This window comes from Pleurodeles waltl, chromosome 3_1 (genome assembly GCF_031143425.1).
Source record: "Pleurodeles waltl isolate 20211129_DDA chromosome 3_1, aPleWal1.hap1.20221129, whole genome shotgun sequence".
NCBI classification, from domain to species: Eukaryota; Metazoa; Chordata; class Amphibia; order Caudata; family Salamandridae; genus Pleurodeles; species Pleurodeles waltl.
In genome coordinates, this window is record NC_090440.1 from 535,721,047 (window position 1) to 535,743,060 (window position 22,014).

Below are 22,014 nucleotides of genomic sequence, written 5' to 3' on the forward strand. Positions count from 1 at the left end.
CTGGATATGGTTCTCTTATGGACAGCTTTGCCCTTCGTCTTGCCCACACATCCAACGAAGAGTCCGTCATCCACACGAATGTCTTTTGTTCTTTCAATATAAAAACTCAGCACTCTTCTCAGGTCTAGGCAATGAGGTCTTTCTTCCTCCTTTGCTCGACTCTGCAAGTCGACAGACACCATCCAATCCTCCTTGTTCAATGGCAAAAGCACCTGCGCTGGAGTCAGCATTTTGAATTTCTCCTGCTTGAGGAACCAATTCAAAATCCTCAGGTCCAGGATAGACCTCAATCGGCCATCCTTCTTGGGAATCAGGAAATATCTTGAATAGCAACCCTGACCCCTTTCCTGCTCTGGAACCAACTCCACTGCACCTTTTGATAAAAAAGGACTTGAACCTCCTGCTACAGCAACAGGAGATGATTTTCTGAACAAAACGAAGGACAGGGAGAGATGGTAGGGGAAAACTCCCCAATAGGAGGGGCATAACCTTTACCCATAATATTTAGTACCCAAGAGTCTGATGTGACTAACTCGTGGAGAAAATGAAATATCCTGACCCTTCCCCCCCCCCCCTATGGGAGAAGCATGACTTAAGATGAATGGAAAACTAGGGCTGCTTTCCTTTTTTGTGTTCCCCCATAGGAAGAGGATGAGGCAGAGTGCTCTTGGGTGGCTCCTCGTGTCCCACCCCTCCTCAACCCTCTAAATTATCCAAAGGGAGGGTTGGCAGGCTGATTAGTGCTGGACTGAGGTCTTCCACAATAAGCGGATCCACGGCCAAACCGCCGAAACCTCTGAAAGGATTTGAAGGGAGTAGATGCAGAAACCTGTAGCCCCAAGGATCTCGCAGTGGCACTGCTGTCTTTGAAACCTTCTAAAGCAGAGTCCGCCTAGGCCCAAAAAAATATTTCACCGTCAAACAGGAGGTCCAATAAAGTTGCCTGGATATCCGTAGAAAACCCAGAAGGGCTTAGCCATGCATGTCTCCTGGTGGCCACCGAAGTACCCATTGCCCTGGCTTCAGAGTCTGCTGTATCCAGACCAGACTGGATGATCTGTTTGGCCGCCGCTTGGGTGGTCCGAAAGGAGCTTGTCAAACTGCCCCTGCATATCCTGAGGCAAGTTAGGCACCACAGCTCTAGCCGTGTCCATCAGGGTTTGAACATATGTACCCAGCACACAGGTAGCATTTACTGATTTTAGGGGCATGCTACAAGGAGAGAAAGTCTTTTTAGCTGTTTGCTCTATCCTCTTGGACTCCCTGTCCGATGGGAGTAGCAGGATAGTAACCAGGTGCAGAACGAGCAGAACAAAAAACCTGGACCACCAAGCTCTCAGGAGTCGGATGTTGGGATAAAAATCCTGGATCCCCAGAAGCAACCCTGTACCTCCTTGCTACAGTCCTGGACACCGCTGGAGACGTAACAGGCTTTCTCCAAACCTCCAAAATAGGTTCAGTAAGAGTATAATTGAAAGGAAGCAGGGGCTCCGCCAAAGTGGAGGAAGGATGCAATTCCTCCATCAAAATGTTTGTTTTTAATTCCGAAAATGTCAATGGAAGCTAAAAAAAAAAATCAACCTTCCTTACGACAGTGTGATAGGAAGCTGCCTCCTTCGTAAATTCACCTGGGGATGAAAGATCCCACTCAGGGGAGGTATCTAGTCCACTAGCTAAGTCCAGACCCTGAAACTCTCCCAAGGGCTCAGAAATCTCTCCTTCCTCCCATAATTGTCACTGGTATTCTTGCTCTTCCAAGATCCTCAATGCTCTCCTCCTTGATCTCAGCATGGCCTCCAACCTCGGCATCGACAGTTAGCTAACGTCAATGACGCCGGCTTCAAGACAGATGAACGTGGCAAAGGAGAAGGAGATCTACTCCGTCCCGACGGGACCCATTCGGCGCCGGAGTTGACTCCATCAGCATCATCTGAGGCTACTTCATCGGAGCCGAACCAGCACCCTCAACCTGATAGAAAGACACAACCGGAGCCTACTTGTATGAAGCCGGTGAACCCAAGGAGAACGCTAATGGACCCGTGGGACCGGCCAGTGCGCCAGAAGGAGCCATAACTATTAAACATGCTGAACACAGCATTTAGAAAAGCTGCCGGATGCGCTCCTGGAGTCGGGAAGGCAGGAAACCTCTGTTCTTGCAGTGCTTGGGTCGGATCCGAAACCTGTGCCACTGACTCCTGAACCAACACAGGTGAAAAGTGAGTCGGAGGACTCGCCGGGGACTCGATCACCTCAATCAGTGATGGCGCCGAAGCCGGAGGACTCTGAGGTTGGGGAGTAACAGTAGGACTGACCTCCCATGCCGAACGACGTCATCTAGGAGACGGAGATCGATATCTCTAGAAGATCGGCGTAGAGAATTGTGCCGGCGCTGCTTCTTGTGCGATCGACGACTTATGAGATGAAGAGTCCCTTGTCTTGGACCTCCGATGACTAGTGTCTTCTTTGCTTTTGCTAAGAAAAGCTTCATTTATTTTTCTTTTAACGCCTTTGGATTCATCCTTTGGCAAGAAACGCACCCTTCCACGTAGTGTCTGAACTCAGACACCCCAAACAGTCTTCATGAGGGTCCGTGACTGACATACGACCCCGCACTCACGACAAGGCTTAAAACCGGATTTCTTAGGCAGAGACATTGTAACAAGTACACTAAGACACCTTCGAAACAGTAGCTGTTTGAGAGCTAGGAGAAAACCGTTAGCATCGAAGGCACGGAAAAAAGGGAACGGACGTCAGCGAGGACCTCTTATTGCCACGATGACGTCAGAAGGAGTCGCTTGCAGAGCTGTGCAATTGTGACGTCAACGTGAAGACCTGGCAAGGAAGTTTCCGTCGAATGCTGGCGCATTGGGAGAATTCATAAGGTGAGGAATCCACAGGTACTTGTATCCATCAGAAAAGAAAGTGCATCTTAAGAAAATTGATAAGACTGTGCTACTTCACTTTCTAAATTTTCATCCCTAACTTTAAGGGAAAACCTCCCTTTTGGGAAGTTTCACCAAACCCAGAGAAATTGCTCACAACAAAGGGGACTATGAAGTACAAACATTCTCAAAGCAATAAACTGACAAGGAGTGACTATACCGGGAAAGCAATAAAGCGGTAGAAGAAAAGAGCAGAGAATAACCACATGAACAATTTGTTGATTTCAAATTTGAGAGAAATAGAAGACAAATTAGCAGCAGCGATAAATTACAATCAGCTTATGACTCTAATAAATAAGATCACAATGAGACACTAAAGGATCTTGGAGGTTACACTTTTAAAAAGGTCACAACCTGAGAAACAAACTAGTTCATGCAAGAATGGAGGAAGTAACCCACGAAGAAAATCAGGTTATTGTCCCTGGCGACAACATAAAGCTTGTAATCTGAGGAAAAAACTCAGAAACAACAGACCTGATATAACATAGCCTTTGGATACAACAGGCATTTACCGCATGCAATACCATGAGAGTAATGTGAGGACATGTCCAGGTCAGAAATAATATGCTGGCACCACAACAAGAAAAGTGAAGATCATAATGCAAGTACATAAAGATTTTATTGAGCGGGATGGACTGACCAGTAAGTTGGTAATACAAGTCAAGCCGAAATAATCTTTATTCAGTCAATAATATTGACCATAAAAGCACATTTAAAACCAAAATACATAAGACCTCAGGATTAATAAATAAATAAAAAACAGAATCCTCGCTAAAAAAAACATTTAACCCCCTTCACTGCCAGGCCTTTTCCCCTCAGGTACAGAGTTTTTTTGGGGGGCTATTTGGGGCAGTTCGCACTTAGGCCCTCATAACTTTTTGTCCACATAAGCTACCCATGCCAAATTTGCGTCCTTTTTATTTCAACATCCCAGGGATTCTACCCAGAGTTTGTGGGTTCCTCTGGAGGAGACCAAGAAATTAGCCAAAATACAGCAACAATTTCGTTTTTAACAAAAATATGGGTGGGGTGGGGGGTAGGGGGTGGGGGGGGGGAGGAATCTACAGAAGAAAGCTTGTGGTTATTCCCTTGCAAATGGCATCAACAAAGGGTTTGTGGTGCTAAAATCACCATCTTCCCAGCTTTCAGGAACAGCCAGATTTGAATCAGAAAATGACATTTTTCAACACAGTTTTGGCATTTTACTGGGACATACCCCATTTTTACTATTTTTTGTGCTTTCAGCCTCCTTCCAGTTAGTGACTGAAATGCGTGTGGATCCCGGACGGCTAAACTTTTCTGAAAAGTAGACATAATTCTGAATTCAGCAAGGGGTCATTTGTGTAGATCCTTCAAGGTTTTCCTATAGAAAGGAACAGCTAAAATTAAAATATATTGAAATGGAGGTGGAAAAAAAGGACCATTTCTGTCCATGTTTTCTTCTAAAACCTTTTCCAGCTATGGCAGATTTTTTAAAGCAATATACTGTTACGTCGGATGGACTGCTGCAGGGATATATTGGGCTTGTAGATTCATTAGGAACCCTAGGTACCCAGAGTCAATAAAGGAGCTGCACCATGAAAAGGGTTTTCACTGTATACCGGGTTTACAACAACCCATTTGGTGAAATATAAAGAGTGAAAAGTAGGCATCAAGGAAACCTTGTATTTCCAAAATGCACACAAGATAAGGTGTTGAGATGCAGTGGTTATTTGCACAACTCTGAATTCCGGGGTCCCCATACTAGCATGTGAATTACAGGGCATTTCTCAAATAGCTTTTTTTATTTTTTTCTCACACCGTCTTAAATTTGGAAGGAACAAATATAGCGAAAGACCAGGGGCACTAACACTTGTTCTTCTATTCTATGTTTCCCCAAGTCTCGCGATAAAAATGGTACCTCAATTGTGTGAGTAGGACTAGTGCCTGCAACAGGAAACACCCCAAAACACAACACGGACACATCACATTTTTACACTGAGAACTGACGTGTTTTTGGCCAAGTGCCTAGCTGTGGAGTTTGGACTCTAGCTCATAGGGCACCTAGGAAAACTTTGCAAACCTGCCCATTTCTGAAAACTAGACACCTAGGAGAACCCTGGAGGGGGTAACTTGTGGCGCTCTCACCAGGTTCTGTTACCCAGAATCCTTTGCGAACCTCAAAATTTGGAGGGGAAAAAAAAAAAAAAAAAAACTTTCCTCACATTTCGGTGCTGCAAAGTTCTGGAATCTGAAGGGAGCCACAAACTTCCTTCTACCCAGCACTCCCCCACATCTCCCAATAAAAATGGTACCTCACGTGTGTGGTTAGGCCTAGTGCACACAACAGGAAATGCCCCAAAACACTACATGGACACATCAACATTATCAAATATAAAACTACCTGTTTTTGCTTTAGGGGTGGGGGTGGGGACTTGCGTTTTTGGTCTTTGGCTTAGCAGCCATCTAGGGAAACCTACCAAACCCAGACATTTCTGAAAACAAGACACCCAAGGGAGTCCAGGAAGCTGCGACTTGCGTGGATCCCCCAATGTTTTCTTACCCAGAATTCTCAGCTAACCTCAATTTTAGTAAAAAATAAAATAAAAACAAAAATCACCTTTTTCCAAAATTTGTGTGTGAGATCAACGCACTGGCACAAATTTCCTCCCACCAAACAATCCCCTCAGTCTCGCAATAAAAATGATACCTCACTTGTGTAGGTGGGCCAAGTGCCTGTGACAGGGAAGAGCTAAAACCATGTCAAAATTGAGGGGGAACCTAAGCAGGTCCACAAGGGAAATTTGAAAAAAAACGTTTTTAGGCTGACAAGTAGGACAGAATGTTTATAGGCATAGATGCGACAATGCTGGGAGGTAGGACTTTTGTGGATTACTGCAGATTCCGGAAGGTTCCATCACAAAAAGGTGGGGAAAAATGTGTGATTTCAAGAAAAGTTGGAGGTTTGCTGGGCATTGTGATTAAGAAGATGGTGCGGGGTACACGTGACGCAGACCACCCTGGACTCACCCAGATGTTTAGTTTTCAGATGTGTCTAGTTCTCGTAGATGTTTCTACATGGCAGCGTCCCAAAGTCCAAAAATTATAGACCTCACCATTCCAAGTGGGGCGATTGAGAGTTAGACAAGCTCTCATGGCCCAAATGTAAAACGAAAACCCCAAATAATCAAATATCCTTTTGCTTGTCATTGGGATAAGATCTTTTAGTGTGCAGAGCGAGAGCTGAAAGACTGTTACCCCTTTCAGTTGATGTAGGGGCATAGCCATGCCCATACTGATTGGTAGTCACCACTCCGCAATTTATTTTTTTAGTCCCTGGCATCTAGTAGGGTTCCTGCCTCCCCACCCCCAGGACAACTTTGTCCCCATTTATCTGGGGTGGGCGTATGGCCATACTCCCACTCTTTTTCTGAAAAAAATCTTCCATGGTGTCTGGTGGGCTTTCTGCTCCCCTTGGGGGCAGATGGGCCTTACAGAAATAGCCCAATCTGCCCCCAAGGGGGGCAGAAATGGCCAACAGTAATGTACCCCCATGGGGAGCGACCCAACAAAACACACACACAAATCCATTGCCTAAAGGGTCGCTCTCCATTGGTTAAAAAAATAAAAATAAAAATGCCTGGCATCTAGTTGTTTCTGCGCCCCTTGCGGGCAGATTGGCCCCTGAGAAAAAACGGCCAATCTGCCCCCAAGGGGGCAGAAATGGTCTAAGAAAAATTTGCCCCCCAAGACGAGCGACCATTGCCTAAGGTGCCACTCCCCTTGTGTGAAATTGACGTAAAAATAAAAAAATCCCTTGTGTCTAGTGGTTTCTGTCCCCCTTGGGTGCAGATAGGCCGATCTGCCCCCAAGGGAGGAGCAGAAATGGCCTAAAAACAATTTGCCCCGCAGGTAGCGACCCTTGCCTAAGGGGTCACTCCCCACGTGTAAAAAAGTAAAAAAAAAAAAAAAGCTCGCTAGTGGCTTCTGCCACCCCTGGGGGCAGATCGGCCTAACTAAATTAAGCCCTTCTGCACCCCCCGGGGTGGGGGGCAGAAAAGGTCTTTAAAAAAAAGCATTCCCTGGGGAGCGACCCTTGCCCAAGGGGCCGCTCCCCTTCATTGTTTACTTTACGTAAACAAACATCCCTGGTGTCTAGAGGGCATCTCTGCAGGCCGATCGCTAAGCAATTCCCCTTTCATTCTTGCCCAGGGCAGGGAGGCCCTCAGGAAAGCGCTAGCGCTTCCCTTGAGGGCCAGGTGCAGGACGTAACAGTTACGTCCTCGGCACCCAAGGTGTTGCAAACAACTGTTAACAAGATTACAAATTTTAGCAAATTGTGCACAGCAATGCCTAAAGCACGCAATTGTTTCTCAATTTTAAAGCAGAAATAATATTATCAAGAACAGCATTATAAATTTCTATGGAAGAAAGGGATTGCGGATAATTTAAATCATCTTTATAAGATGTAAAGTTTCTTGTTAAAAGAACTGGGCGGAGAAAACACTTCCGTAAACACTCATATAGTGTACAAAAGAGCATAAATGTGTAGCTGATTGTGAGATGACAGCATCACAGGGGCAACACAGAGGAAGGGAGGGATGCCAGTAAGCTGCACTGGGAAAGGCCACTGAAAAATGCACCATGTAAAGTCTGAGCCTTGTAAAATAGAATCTATACTGAGGTTCAACGATCCATTTTAAATATGGTAATACATTTTAACAAAGCTGAACATATAATGAAACTCTTCAAAACGATACGAAATACAAAACAAAAAGAGAACAATGGCACTGATAATGGGGGCAAAACACCTTTTTCCAACTAGAACAGAAATAGAGTTATTAAATACAGACTAACACAAGGGGCTTAAACCACTCAGGATTTTTATCTTGATCAAGCATTTATTGTATTTCCACAGAAAATGTGAGTAGTCCACATGGACATATCAACCTTGTGGTCATCCATAGTTTAAATGACCCAGTTGAGCATTTAAGAGCACTTTCAATTTCGAAATAATATTTTTGAAAGTTCTTGGGAGAGCAGAGTTGCCCACATTACAGTGTGGCTTTTGAATGCAACAGTGTGGCCTCTACAAATGTATAGGTTCCTATTGGTTCAGCCACAACATGGTATGTTCCACTGACATAAGGAGGCTGTTTAAATCCACCTAGATTATTCCATATGGTCTCTCTTTGAGCCATAATAAACACAGTATAATAATATGTATATGGGTTAAGACACTTGATAGGGATTGGGGCTTTAGGTATATGTTTAGCTGTGGGGGCCTACAAAGGATATATGGGTTTATTACAGCAATAGAATGGTTCATGTCATGTTGGGCTGGCTCATCAGAAGTGATTGCTTTTAGTTTGGATGGAGCAGAGTTTGTGCGTTAGATTACTGTAAATGAGGGGCACCTCCATACTTCAATATCCATCTGCAGATTTCAAGGAAGGTCAAAAAATTCACAAAACTAAATCAACTTTTACTTAATAAAAGCATGCCAAGATAAATGCCTACATACCGTAGCTGTACTTGAACTGTGAAATCACATTTGGTCCCAGAGATGTCCCTATGATTGAATAAGAGAAAAATAGGTTAATCATGTAACCAAAAAAGTCCCACTAAATTGCACACAGTGCTTAAAATTGCACAAGGATATGTTTCTGGTTTAGGTTCGAGCAAGAAGTATTTTTGGTAGTACTTCGTTATAACAAATTCACAAACTAACAGCGTCAGTCTAACAACACCTCTTCCAAAAAAAAAATCCAGAGGTGTTCTCTGATTTACTGTGCAAGGAATATACCAGACAACGTTTGAACTCTGAGCATACACAAAAAAGTAAAACATTTTTACAACTCCTGAAACTTAGAAAGTGTAACAAATAGTTTAAAAAACAGGAAAGGGAGAAACCAAGATTACAACTACAGCAGACAAAGGAGGGAGAAAGAAGAGGCAGTAAGTACCTTAAAAAACAAGCGCTAGTAAAGCCAATACACCTCGCCTTTGGGTTTCATTACCTTTGCCAATGATTTTTAGCTATGCTGTTCAGCAACCCCAGTGCAGCATGACTAAAGATGAACAAAAAAAAAAAAGTCTGACAAGATAGCTGCACTATTTTCTTTTTTATTTACCTATACAAGTTTGATTGGTAAATAAAAAAAAAAACACCATGGTGCGTGTTGTTGCGGACTGAAGCACTGTATACATGGTACATTTTAGGAATTCAACAGGGTAATTCTATATGGCGGAATAGGACGATATAAAGTAGGAATGGAGGAGCAGTAGGGCCAAATACCCAATAGCATACATTTAGAGTTCTCCAAGTGTCTGTCCAAGAGTAGGCAGTTAATTCATTCCAAAATTGTTTCCATTTTAGGACTCAGCAATTATTAATTTTATACTTGTATAAAAATGGATTACAAGTCCCAAAATGCAGAGGAAAACAAAATCCTGAACTGCATAAGCTACTCAGGAAAAGGTTGTGGAAAACTTTAGAAGTATAACTTTAAGTTGCACCCGTGGCAGGCCGCCTATTTATTTCTGAGAGAGGTAGGTAGCTGTGCCCTTCTCCAATGTATGCAGGCTGTGCATGAATGAACATATTTAGAGTGCCCTGAATAGTTTTGAAGACCATTATTTTCCACCTTCATGTGCATGCCTAGTGTGAACAGTAATAGGATAATGTTGCTGACATAACCCAATGTGCCAGTTTCAAATTTGTGTACCTTTAGAACCTTAAAATACAGCGCACCATGTTGGGGTAGTGGTGGTGCTGTTAGGGGGGGGGGTGAGTAAGCACACTTTTGAGGTGTACAATGAAAACAATAATGGCAACGCCCACTGGAGGGTGGATAAAATATTCAACTGACCACAAGCTCCAGAAGGCACTTGAAATGTTTTCCAATGGAAAGGCCCACTAGTGGGCCAATAATTATAAATGCTACCATTTTATGATTGGTCATTAGCTTGCCGGACATTGAAAAAGGTCATGAGACACATCAGGATTATTAACATTGTTTTAAAGATTAAATATCACTGCATTCGTGAGTGCTACTCATTTCTTTCGTAATGAAGGAGCTTGAGATATATACACACACACACACACACACACACACAAATATGTTTTTCATCGAAGAAGTGCTTTCGGAGTCACGGGATAGAGTGACTCTTCCTCTCGGTTATAATGCGCATGGCCATCGATTCCGTTGTTAGATTGTTTTCCCGCAAAAGGGTGTAGGAAGGAGTGAGAGTGTAGTAATATAAATGTTGAATATAAATATTAAGTAAAAATAGATGTCCATGCAAATGTAAATGTATATGCATATCTACATATTATAAAAACTGCAACGGCTACAGGATTCTGGGGAGGATGCATGTGAATCTACAGCACCACATGTCCCAAACAGATGTACACTAGGTAAGTGACATTTTCCGTTCGATGACATGTGTAGCTGCAGATACACATGCTATGCATAGACTACAAAGTAGTTACTCCCCTAAAAATGCAGTGGCTAGTCTGTAGGAGTCGGAGTTGTTTGAAATAATGTTCTTAAGACAACTTGACCTAAATTGGCCTGTTGCTTTGAAAATACATCAACACAATAATGCTTTGTAACTGTGTGTGGCGTAGACCATGTGGCAACTTTACATATGTCTGCCATTGGTTTGTTGCCTAAAAATGCCATAGATGCACCTTTTTTCCTAGTGGAATGTGCTTCAGGTGTGATTAAAAGTTGTCTGTTTGCTTTAATGTAACAAGTTTGTATACATTTAACAATCCATCTTGCCAACCCTTGCTTAGAGATAGGATTCCCTTTATGTGGCTGTTGAAAGGCAACGAAAAGCGGTTTTGTTTTTCTAAATTCTTTTGTTCTAGCTACACAGTATATAAGAGCTTTTTTAAGGTCAAGATTGTGAAGGGATCTTTCTGCAATTGAATCTGGCTGTGGGAAGGAGACTGGCAATTCTACTGTTTGGTTTATGTGAAAAGGTGATACCAATTTTGGCAGAAATTTTGGATTAGTTCGAAGTACAACTTTATGTTTGTGTACTTGGAAAAAAGGTTCTTCAAGAGTGAATGCTTGTATTTCACTAACTCTTCGTAACGAAGTAAGGGCTACTAGGAAAGCAACTTTCCAGGTTAAGAATTGAATCTCACAGGAATGCATGGGTTCAAAAGGTGGGCCCATTTATCTCAGGAGTACAATATTGAGATTCCAAGCAGGAACAGGTGGTGTCCTGGGTGGAGTAATACATTTTAGTCCTTCCATGAAGGCTTTTATAACTGGGACTCTAAAGAGTGAGGTATGTTAAGCGGTCTGCAAATATGCTGATATGGCAGTAAGATTCATTTTAATAGGTGAGAAAGCAAAATTTGACTTTTGTAAATGAAATAGGTAGCATACATTATCTTGTATTGATGCTGTAAGTGCGTCAGTATTTTTAGATTGACAGTGATAAACAAATAGTTTCCCTTTGTTAGCATAGCATTGCCTGTTTGTAGGCTTGCATGCTTGTTTGAGAACATTCATGCATTGTAGTGGAAGTTGCAAGTATCCAAATACTTTGACGTCAGGAGGCAAACCGCTAAATTCAGAGCACTGGGATTTGGATGCCTGATTTGTCCTTTGTTTTGGGATAACAAATCCGGTCTGTTTGGAAGTTTGTAGTGAGGTACTACTGACAGGTCTAGGAGTGTTGAGTACCAATGTTGTCGTGCCCACGCTGGGGCTATGAGTATCATGGTGAGAGAAGTCTGATGCAGTTTGTTGACCAGAAATGGAAGTAGTGGGAGAGGGGGGAAAAGCGTAAGCAAATATCCCTGACCAGTTGATCCATAAAGCATTGCCCTTGGACAGAGGGTGTGGGTGTCTGGATGCGAAGTTTTGGCATTTTGCGTTTTCGCTTAATGCAAATAGGTCTATTTCTAGTGTTACCCACTTTTGAAAGCACTTTTGAAATACTTGGGAGTGAATCTCCCATTCGTGAGTTCGTTGGCGATTCCTGCTTAGGAGATCTTCTAACTGATTGTCTATTTCTGGAATGTATTCTGCTAGTAGATTCATTTAATTCTGAATGGCCCATTTCAATATTATTTGGGCTAGAAGGGACAGTTGAGATGAATGTGTCTCGCCTTGTTTCTTTAGGTAATACATGGTCGTCATATTGTCTTTTTTTATCAAAACAGTCTTGTGTTTGAGAAGTGGTTGAAACGCTTTTAGGGCATGGAACACAGCTAATAATTCTAAATAGTTTATGTGATAATTTAGCTGTTTTGAATCCCATTTCCCTTGAATGGTACTCCCTAACCTGTCATTGATGCATCTGTTACTGCGGTCTGAGGCACAGGGGTCTTGAAATGACCGGCCCTTCATTAAACTGCTGAGATTCCACCATTGTAGGGACTTGTGTGTTTGGCCGTCTAAAACTAGATCTTGCAATTGTCCCTGTGCTTGAGACCATTGCTGTGAGAGGCACTGTTGTAGTGTTCTCATGTTTAGTCTTGCATGCGCTACTATTGCTATGCAGGATGCCATCATTCCTAATAGTTTCATGATAAATCTTACAGTGTATTGTTGATTTGGCTGCATTTATGGTATGAGATTTTGAAAAGCTTGCATCCTTTGTGAATTTGGATAGGCTAAGGCCTTTTGCGTATTTAGAATAGCACTTAGGTAAGGCTGCACCTGTGCTGGTTGAAGAAGGGATTTTTGGTAGTTGAGTGAACCCTAGTGTATGTAGGGTCTCTATTGAGTGTGTTGTTGACATTGTATAAAATTGCTTGATTTTATTAGCAAATCGTCTAGATATGGAAAGACATGTATGTGTTGCCTTCTTAGGTAGGTTGCTATTACTGCTAGACATTTTGTGAGTACCACTGGAGCTGTTATGCCAAATAGTAGGATTTTGAATCAATAATGTTTTCCTGCTATCACAAACCTTAGGTATTTTCTGTGAGCTGGATGGATGGGTATATGGAAATACGCATCTTTGAGGTCTAATGCAGTTATGTAATCTTGTTTTTGTAGTAGTGTTCTGACAGGATATATAGATTCAGGGATCTGAGATCTAGGATGGGCCTGAGAAAGCCATCCTTTTTGGGGAATTAGTAAGTATAGTGAGTATACTCCCGTTCCTTGTTGAGAATGTGGGACCAATTCTATTGTCTGTTTTAGTAGTAGCGATCATACTTCTTGTTGTAACAAAACATTGTGTTCTGGGGATAGTTTGTGATAACGTGGAGGAATGTTTGGGTGGGGGGGGGGGTTGTTGGGGGGGCTGAGAGAAATAGCCATTTCGGAAAATTGACAATACTAATTATCTGTGGTGATATTTTGGCAAATGGGAGTGGAATTGCTGCAGTCTACCCCACCACAGGAGATGTGTGGGGTTGAGGGATGGTTAAAAAAAAAGTCAATATTTAGATGGGGTAATGGCTTGTTTTGAAGTCTGGAACTTGCCTCTAGTTTTAAAGTATTGGCCTCTATAAAACCCTCTAAATCCCCCTTTTTGGTACTGCTGTTGCCCTTGTTGTGCCTGGGAGGTAGAAGCCTCTGTGGATTGTGGCTTGAATCCTCCTCTGAATTGTTGTCTGCTAAAGAAGCCTCTTATAGGGTGTTGTGTATAAGGCTCCCATTGCTGTGGCAGTGCCCGAGTCTTTCCTCAGTTTTTCTATGGCAGTGTCGACTTCAGGGGCAAACAGGTGCTTTTTATTAAAAGGCATATTCAGCACTGCCTGCTGTATTTCTGGTTTGAGACCAGAGGAACGTAGCCATGCATGTCTGCGTATAGTGATGGCAGAATTCACGCTTCTAGCTGCTGTATCTGCAGCATCAAGGGCAGACTGTGTGATTGTTGCTTATGGACTGACCCTCTTCAACAATCTGTTGGCCCTTTTTTGGTGTTCCTTTGGGAGGTGTTGAAGGAGTTCCTGTATCTTGTCCCAGTGGGCTCTATCACACCTTGCTAGCAAGGCTTGCGAGTTTGCAATTAGCCATTGGTCGGCAGCCTGTGTCGCTACCCTCTTGCCAGCAGCATCAAATTTTCTTCTCTCCTTGTCAGGGGGAGGAGCATCCCCTGACGACTGGTTAATAGCCCTCTTTCAAGCAGCACTCACTATCACCGAGTCTGGAGGACTTGGTGGGTAATATAACCAGGTTCTGTAGGAGCAGGTTCATATTTTTATCAGTGCGTGGTGTTCTAACCCTAGTTTTGACTGGCTCACTGAATATTTGATCTGCATGTTTAATCATGCCAGGGAGCATTGGAAGGCATTGATATTTTGTGTACGTGGAGGATAATGTGTTAAAGAAAAAATCCTTTTCTAGGGGTTCAGTGTGCATAAGCACCCCATGATCCGCTGCTGCCCTGGAAATAACCTGCATGTATGCAGTAGTGTCTTCTGGTGGAGAAGGCTTAGAAGGGTATAAGTCTGGGTCATTGTCAGGAATAGGATTTGGAACACAGATCCCAAGGATCAACTGTATCACCAGGAGAATATTGGGAATGAGTTGGTGAAGGCATAGGTGGTGGACTAGTGGGTGGTGGCGAAAAATAAAGTTGTGGTGAATGAGGGGGGAGAAGTATGGATAGGTAATGGCTTCTCCTCCTTTTTATAAATCTTTTCTGGTGGTGGAGCAGTGTCTAAATGTTCATGAATGGCCAACTTTCTCTTGGACTGTAGAGATGCAGTAATTATTCTGCCAGTCTCTTTATGGATGTGAATTTTTGATTGTTTTTCATCCATGATCTCAAGTATAGGCTGGATCTCAGTATCCTCAGAAACATGATCAGAAGGTCTATAAGACTGTTCATCCAGTGGTTTTGAGCTCTGTTTAAAATGGCTCGAAAGTCCTTGCTCTTCTGAATAAGAAGATTTTTCTGCTCCTAAAATGGTAGTTTTTTCAGGCCCGAAAATACAGCTGGTTGTTTCGGCTCCGAAGCAGGGTGTCGAGGCTTTGACACCAGGAGAGAAGAAGCTAGCTCAAATCAGAAGTTGAACTTCTGATGGACTTACTGGACTCAGATACAGACGGAGCTGCCTTTTTCGACACCGAACCCTAAGGGTGGTCGACGAGAGTCTTTTTTCAGGTCGAATCATGGCTCTCTGGCAGTGGTGTACCTAAGGTCTTCGAGGACTTTTTATAAGTGGCATAGGGGCAGACGTACTCACGCGCTGACCAGCAGTGATAGGACTATCTTCTTCAGAGTCGGTGTCTCTGATGGAAACAGTCATCTGCGCCTGTTCTTCCTCCATCGTGTTGAGAGCAGGAGGAAACCCGTCCAAACCAGACACCCGACAGCCGAAAGAAAATAAATAACAGAGTCAATGCCAATGCGCAGTATGACAGAGGAGTCACCACTCAATCCTGTGACTCTGAAAAGACTTCTTCAAAGAAAAAACAACTTATAACCAAAACTAGATGGCGGAATAATGCATAGCATGTGTATCTGCAGCTACATATGCCATCGAACACATATATATATATATATATATATATATATATATATATATATATATATATATATATATATATCATACTGGTGGTCACTAGTAGGTAGTTATAGTTAGGACCTAGTTTCCATAGACAATGGTTTTACTACTAACTTTGGTGCCATTTGACGAAACTTCACAAAATGTTCACAACTAGTAGGCTAATCACTTTAGCTGCTGTCTAGATAGTTTCTAGTTTTGGTGTTATTGAAGGAATGAGAAGATTGTTTATCTAGGGACATAGAGGGTCCGCGGATCCGACATCTCAAAATGAGATTCAATTGGAACCAGGAAGTGTTGGCAGCCATCCTGGGACTCAGGACTGAGCCGAAGTCCCCCAAAAACTAAAAAAATAAATAAATAAAAAAAAAAAAAAAATCTATCCATCCAGTGGCTTAGGCGCTATCGCTCTTCAAAATTCCCTTTGGGAATTAACATGGGAAATCTCCTTTTTTGACCCCCCCTTGTTCTCAGCCCCCACATAACGGATCACCCCAAAACTTTCCAGACAGCAACTGGTGTGACTGTCGAATTTGTTTGGAAAATGTCAAGAAGATTCGTCAAGCGGCACCAAAGATATAGGCAAGTAAAAAAAAAATGCTTTTTTCTACAGACTTGGTCTTAACTATAACTCCCTAGTGGTGACTGGCACTAGTGTGTGTGTATATATATATATATATATATATATATATATATATATATATATATATATATATATATATATATATATATATATATATATATATATATATATATACACACATATACATATACACATACACATATATATATATATATATATATATATATACACACACACACACACAAAATACATATATGTCGCTGACAAATAAAGAGAAATAAGAGCGACGAGGAAGCCAAGTGAAGCAATGGGTTGACTCCAAGTCCTCTCTCAGGGGATATCTAAAAACAAGCTTGTGTAATGCGATGTGTCTAGCGTTTGCTTGTGTTAGAGCTATTAGCGTTGTAAATTTCTAACTGGACTTGTCTTACCACAAACTTAAAATGAAAAGTAAAACAGTTTATATAAGTAAGCCAATTCAAAGCACCACAGCTGCCATGAGCGCGTAAGTTATTGGCTCCCTGCATGAATGTCTAGAAAGGATTGCGGCTGGGATGAAAGGCAAACCGAAACAGAGGGTAGCATAACAGGATAAAGCAAGACGTATGTGATTGCCAACAAAAATGTTTACTTTTGAAATCACCTGGGAGGGAACTCAGCACACAAAAGAGGGACATTCCACAAAATGCACCAATAAAATTTAAGCATTTAAGACCAGCACAACAAAGAATGAATAGCAGTAGTGGGTGTGGTTAAACGCCCACAGAGATTACAACAGGCCAGAGCGCTTGCACACTCGACCCTAAAAAGGAGGGAGAGAAATGCTGGTAGAGGTGTAGCGACCACAAAAAAAGCAGGTGGAACAGTGGCCTAACCAGCATCACTGTAGTAGAAAGGGATGAGAATGTTAAACCAAAAAGAAATTAAAGGGGAAATTTTGAGGGGAACCCCTTGTGAAAAGAAAAAAGTGATATGAGGGCCAGGGGAAGGATGACATGGAGAGAACTGGCTGGGGAGGACGCAGAAGGAGGGGTAGGCTATAAGGGCAGGGATAAATGAAGGGGTTACAGCGAGGGGCACACCTATTAAGAAAAACAAATTAAAAAAATTAAAGCACACAAGAGGGGCCAGAAGAAAAATAAATCCAGAAAAAATAAACAACTTTTTGGAATTTTTGTCAAGAATGACAGGTTCAACAACTTTTCTTTTCATAATTGACATTTAGAACTGTATTTTTGCCAGATGTTTTAATTCCGTCACCATCTGCAGTAGGGATAGTACTGAGACAATCACCATAAAATGAGCAATACCGAACTATTCATTAGAGCACTAACATCAAACTGTAGGACTTTATGCATAATCAGTGCACATGTTTTTCGCAATAGACACATTGAATAGAGCTGGAAAATATGCCACTTTCGATTTTGCCCGCACTAGGACAGTCAAAAAAGTCTGTAATCTCTGCTTGCCGAGGGATAATAAATCAAAAGGGTGCAAGACATGATGAGTTTCCACTCAGGACTCCTAAAGTGAGGAAGAAACATAGCTGATTACACTACACCATGATGCAGTCACATGCAAACAGTCCTCTGTCTTTGACTTGTGCTGTTCAATGATGAGGAAAACCCTAAAGAAGCCAAAGTGGCACAGGTTAAGGGTCTGACACTAAAAGTTGCTGAGATAGGCACTGAAAGACACAAGAACACAAAGCCTGTGCCTGCAATGCCGCACTGTTGCCTTGAGAATGAACGGAAAACCTCAGACTCAAAGTCCTCCAAGACATCAACACTAAAGCCATTGGTCGTCAGAGGGAAGACAAAAAACACAAAAAGCCAGACAAGCTAAGCACAGAGACGCGATCAAAGTCGAAAAGGGATCAAGATGGGGAGGATTGAAAAGGAGTCCAAGGGATAAAAAACCCTAGTGCTGAAGAGAAAGACTCTTAACACCAGACAACAAAAGCTCAAAGTCCAGAAAAGGAAAGTCAACTTGAAGCAGAGTTGACAAAGGAAGGATGATATGACAATTCTCTCAAGGTCTTCGGAATCTCAGCAAGGACAGAGGAAAGTAAAAGGACAGAGGCAGAAAGCACTGATCTGAAACCGCCTGTAACATCAGAACCATAAGAAGAGCAAGAACTCAAGAAGAGAAGCAATGTAATCAGGCTATTTAACAAGCATTAAGCTCCAGAAAAGGTGCTGGCAGCACATTGACAGACCCACCAGATGAATGCATAAATCTGTAAACTTGAAGGCTTTCACCATGAGATGACTGCCACGTACAACAGTCATTAAAAGACTATTAGACATATATAGAGTACACCTACAGGTAGATCAATCTAATTCATGTTTTTTGCTTGATCCCTGCTTCCTTCACAGAGAAAAAACGAGTAAATGCCCATGCTACCAAGCATCACAAACCAGGGGAAGGAAGCCTTTAAGGAGCAGGCCTCTTCTAAGGTTGCTACTCGCAGAGTGAAGACAAAATATTCACTCCTCACAAGACCCTACATACAAACAACACCTCTAAATACTTTAGAATAGTGTTCACAACCAGAAAGAGGGCCAATGTGTGTGTGCATTCACTGGTATGGCAAATATAAGGAAAGCAAGAAGGTGGGCTGGAAAATTGAGAAGTCGGCTGCCACAGGAGGGCATACAGCTAACTCCAACACCCTCCTGTATACCTACGGGGATCTGCAGTTCGAGCTGATTGAAGACCTTAATCTAATATCTTCCAGAGCAATGTAGGAAGGGAAGAGAGCTAAGGCAATGATAAGGAAGAGGAAAATAATCATTAACACCAGTCTGAAATCTACCCTTCCACCCAAACACAACAAACAGCTAGCAGGAAGATGTTCACAGGACCCACCCTGAGAAGTAATGCCTCGTTGAGCATATTAGGCTTAATCAAGAGTTACAATCAACAGTAATCAACATAGCCATTACGGGAGAAGCCCTGTTTGGAGTCGCAGCAGTGAATCACTCAAACAAATTAAATAAAGACAACAAAACAGTAAAAGAGAGGGAGTGCTCCCATCAAGATAATAATAGGAGCTGGTAGTTCAGCCCAGCATACCACAGGCCACATTTACAACACAAAGCATAATCACAGTGGTAGTACCCCCACAGTGCCAAGATAGCCATTTTGAGGACAGGCCCACAAGGGAGTTAGGCTGGCATCAAAATATCTGTCAAATAGACATGTAATACCAGTAGGTTTGCAGGAGAAGGTTTCTCAAGGACTAGAAACCAGGCACCACACACAAATAGGTACTCAACATCATATCAAAGTTTTCAAGAGATTTTCAAAGACTGGACAAACATCATCAAAAATTGAAAAAACCAGTGATTCACAACAAGTAGACAAGATGACAGAGAAAGCGACAACTACCAAACCCAATGCCCATCCACATAGAAGATCGATGGCTTCCCCTCGCCCACCTCCAACCACTGACCAAAAGCAGAGGATCTTCAATGTGTTATCTGTGGTTTAGTCAGAACATCGGCCAAAGGGATTGATGACAGTACAGAGTATGTGAGTCCCAAAGGGCAAACGTTTTTATCTGCAGCTAGTTTCTTCCAAGATGAAGCTTTCAGCAGGGTAGCTGATCTAGACAGCGAGGTGAATGTATTTGCAGCGGATTTGTATGCCCACTCGAATTGCACGCATACACACATTTGAAAATATGAATGTACAATGGGCACCCAGCAGCAACGTAAACACCAACCTTCAGTTAAGTTTGCATTCTTTGAAATAGCATGTAAAGTTTTAAAGCCACTCTTCAGTGCTGGTTACAGGGTCAAACTCCATGAGATAAGAGAAATAATGGTTAACATTAATGAAACTGTATTGATTCATAATAATGAAATTAAGATTTTTCTGGTGAGAATGTAAAATGACAGAATTCGTTTTTGTCAGTCTAACAAAAATAATGACCCTTTATGGTGTTCTCAGCTGATTTGACTAAAGATTTTGGGGCTTAAATATGATCACAGGATGCAGTAAAATCATCAGGAACCATTTTGAGAAATGTTCTCAGAAATTTAGATTTTGGACCTAATGACAAATTTTGTGATGTCCCCCAACTCTGCAAATAATGGGAGTCAACAAGAATGCCTGATGTTGTCTTAACACGTTTTACATTATTGTTTAATAACAGCAAAGCAAAACTGTTACAAACTAGTTTGTAACAGAAGCCGACAACACTGATGATGGCTTTGAAGATATATAAGCAATGAAGTCGAAAGCAATTTCATGAACGGACAGGCTTATGCTGTGCAAATGTACTGTCTTTCCAAATCCTTTTTTATGAATTACATTAAGGTAAAAAGAAAACTCTGCTACAAATGAAGACTGCCCACGCAATCTATGACAAGTGTCCAAGTAGAGAGCTAATCACTTCAACAAATAGGATTTGTGTAGCAACAAATTATAATGACAAAGTACGTAGCACAAACTTGTTAGCAGCTCATGCGGTAAAATCTTGTGAATCTCACAGCACATCACTCCCAAGTCACTTCACCTGAAATGGGATTTACAATTGCTGCTCTTGATAATTTTGAAGGCAGCTCTTCTTTGTCTGGAACATCCAGCACACATGATACTACCATGGAGCTTTTTCAAGACTGTACCAATGAAATAGCTGTGGAAAACAAGCTGTGTCAGCTGTAGGCATAAACGAACAAAGCAGCAAACATATATGCTGTTCCACTGAAGGTTGTGTTTTTACTAGTAATACAATCTCCAGTCACAAACTATGCAATAGTATACACAGCTCTAGAAAAAAGAAAAAAAAAAGAAAAAAAATGTATGTGCTCAGCTTGAAGACCAGCCATGTTCTCTGTATTGTAGCTAACCTTTTTCTGAGTAATCCAGTAGAATGTGATTATCTTTATCCAATGATAGGCATTTTCCACATGACAAACGTTGCGTTGAAGTTTGCATGAAGTTCTTAGTGCATGTGGCACAGACGATGCACTCATTGAGGCTGAAATCTTTGGAAGCAAAACTGTCTAATCAGTATTGAGCAAAACTCATTATGTTAGTTCATTACAAGGTATGCTCCTCACACCTGATGCTATACAAACATTGTGTTGGAATGTGTTTTGGAACATGAATGACAAATTAGGTTTTGCATAGGGTACACTTCATTCAAAAGACAATACCAAGCCAGGCAATGTTCAAAACACTCAGTTCAATTAAGAAAACATGAAAATCAAGTTCAAAGAGTTTGTCAAAGAATGTGAAGATAAATCAGAACTCAGCAAGTACTGGAGAAATGTTTTAAACAGGATAGCTCTAGTTAAACACTTGGTACATGCTGATCAGGAAGGTGATTGGGAGCTGCACATGAAGACTGTGGAGTCACTGATTACTGTGTTTTGCCAATTTGATTCCATAAACTACTCGAGATAGGGGTCCTGGTATTTAGAAAGAGTGAAGAAGCTAGAGGTGAAAAAGCAATACCTCTACAGAAAATTCATCCAACAACATTTTGTGGTGAAAGACAGAGGGAAAGTTCAATGCTGTGGCTCCAGATATGAAAATGAACAGACGATCCAGAGATCACAGAAAAGCTCCAAGGGAATTGTTGGCCAGACACGTAAAAGTGAATATGTTGCTCAATGGCAGCTTTTTACATTAACTCCTTTCTATTTGCAATTTTTTCAGAGAAGTGACAAATTTAAAATTAGACCATTGTGAAACTGTTCCTCGCCACAAACTTGAGAGAAAGAGAGGGGAACGTTTATATAAACATGCTGACCGCTTTCTTCATTTCATGCAGCAAGGAAACCTCTGCGACTACACAACTGCGTGACCAAACAGTATATGGATAACGATATAAAGACAAGTCTACTAGTTGTCCTGGGACATGGAGCAAAACTATATGCAGAACTGAAGCAGGATAGATTTGTATTGAAAGAGAAAAAGCTGTTTGACATGATCACTAAAGCTAAACTTCCACACTGTCATATAAGAGTTGTTCCAATCAGCCACTACAAAACAGGTTA

The 22,014-nt window shown here is 41.9% G+C and overlaps 1 protein-coding gene across 2 annotated transcripts in view; it reads right to left on the minus strand.

Moving 5' to 3' along the window:
• The window catches only part of PIAS1 (protein inhibitor of activated STAT 1), a 446,958-nt gene that overhangs the window by 236,708 nt on the left and 188,236 nt on the right, over positions 1-22,014 (minus strand). For both annotated transcript variants that reach the window (XM_069222860.1, XM_069222859.1), the window contains exon 4: positions 8,446-8,493. In XM_069222860.1, coding sequence (XP_069078961.1) covers positions 8,446-8,493 — 48 coding nt within the window. The remainder of the gene's footprint in view (positions 1-8,445; positions 8,494-22,014) is intronic.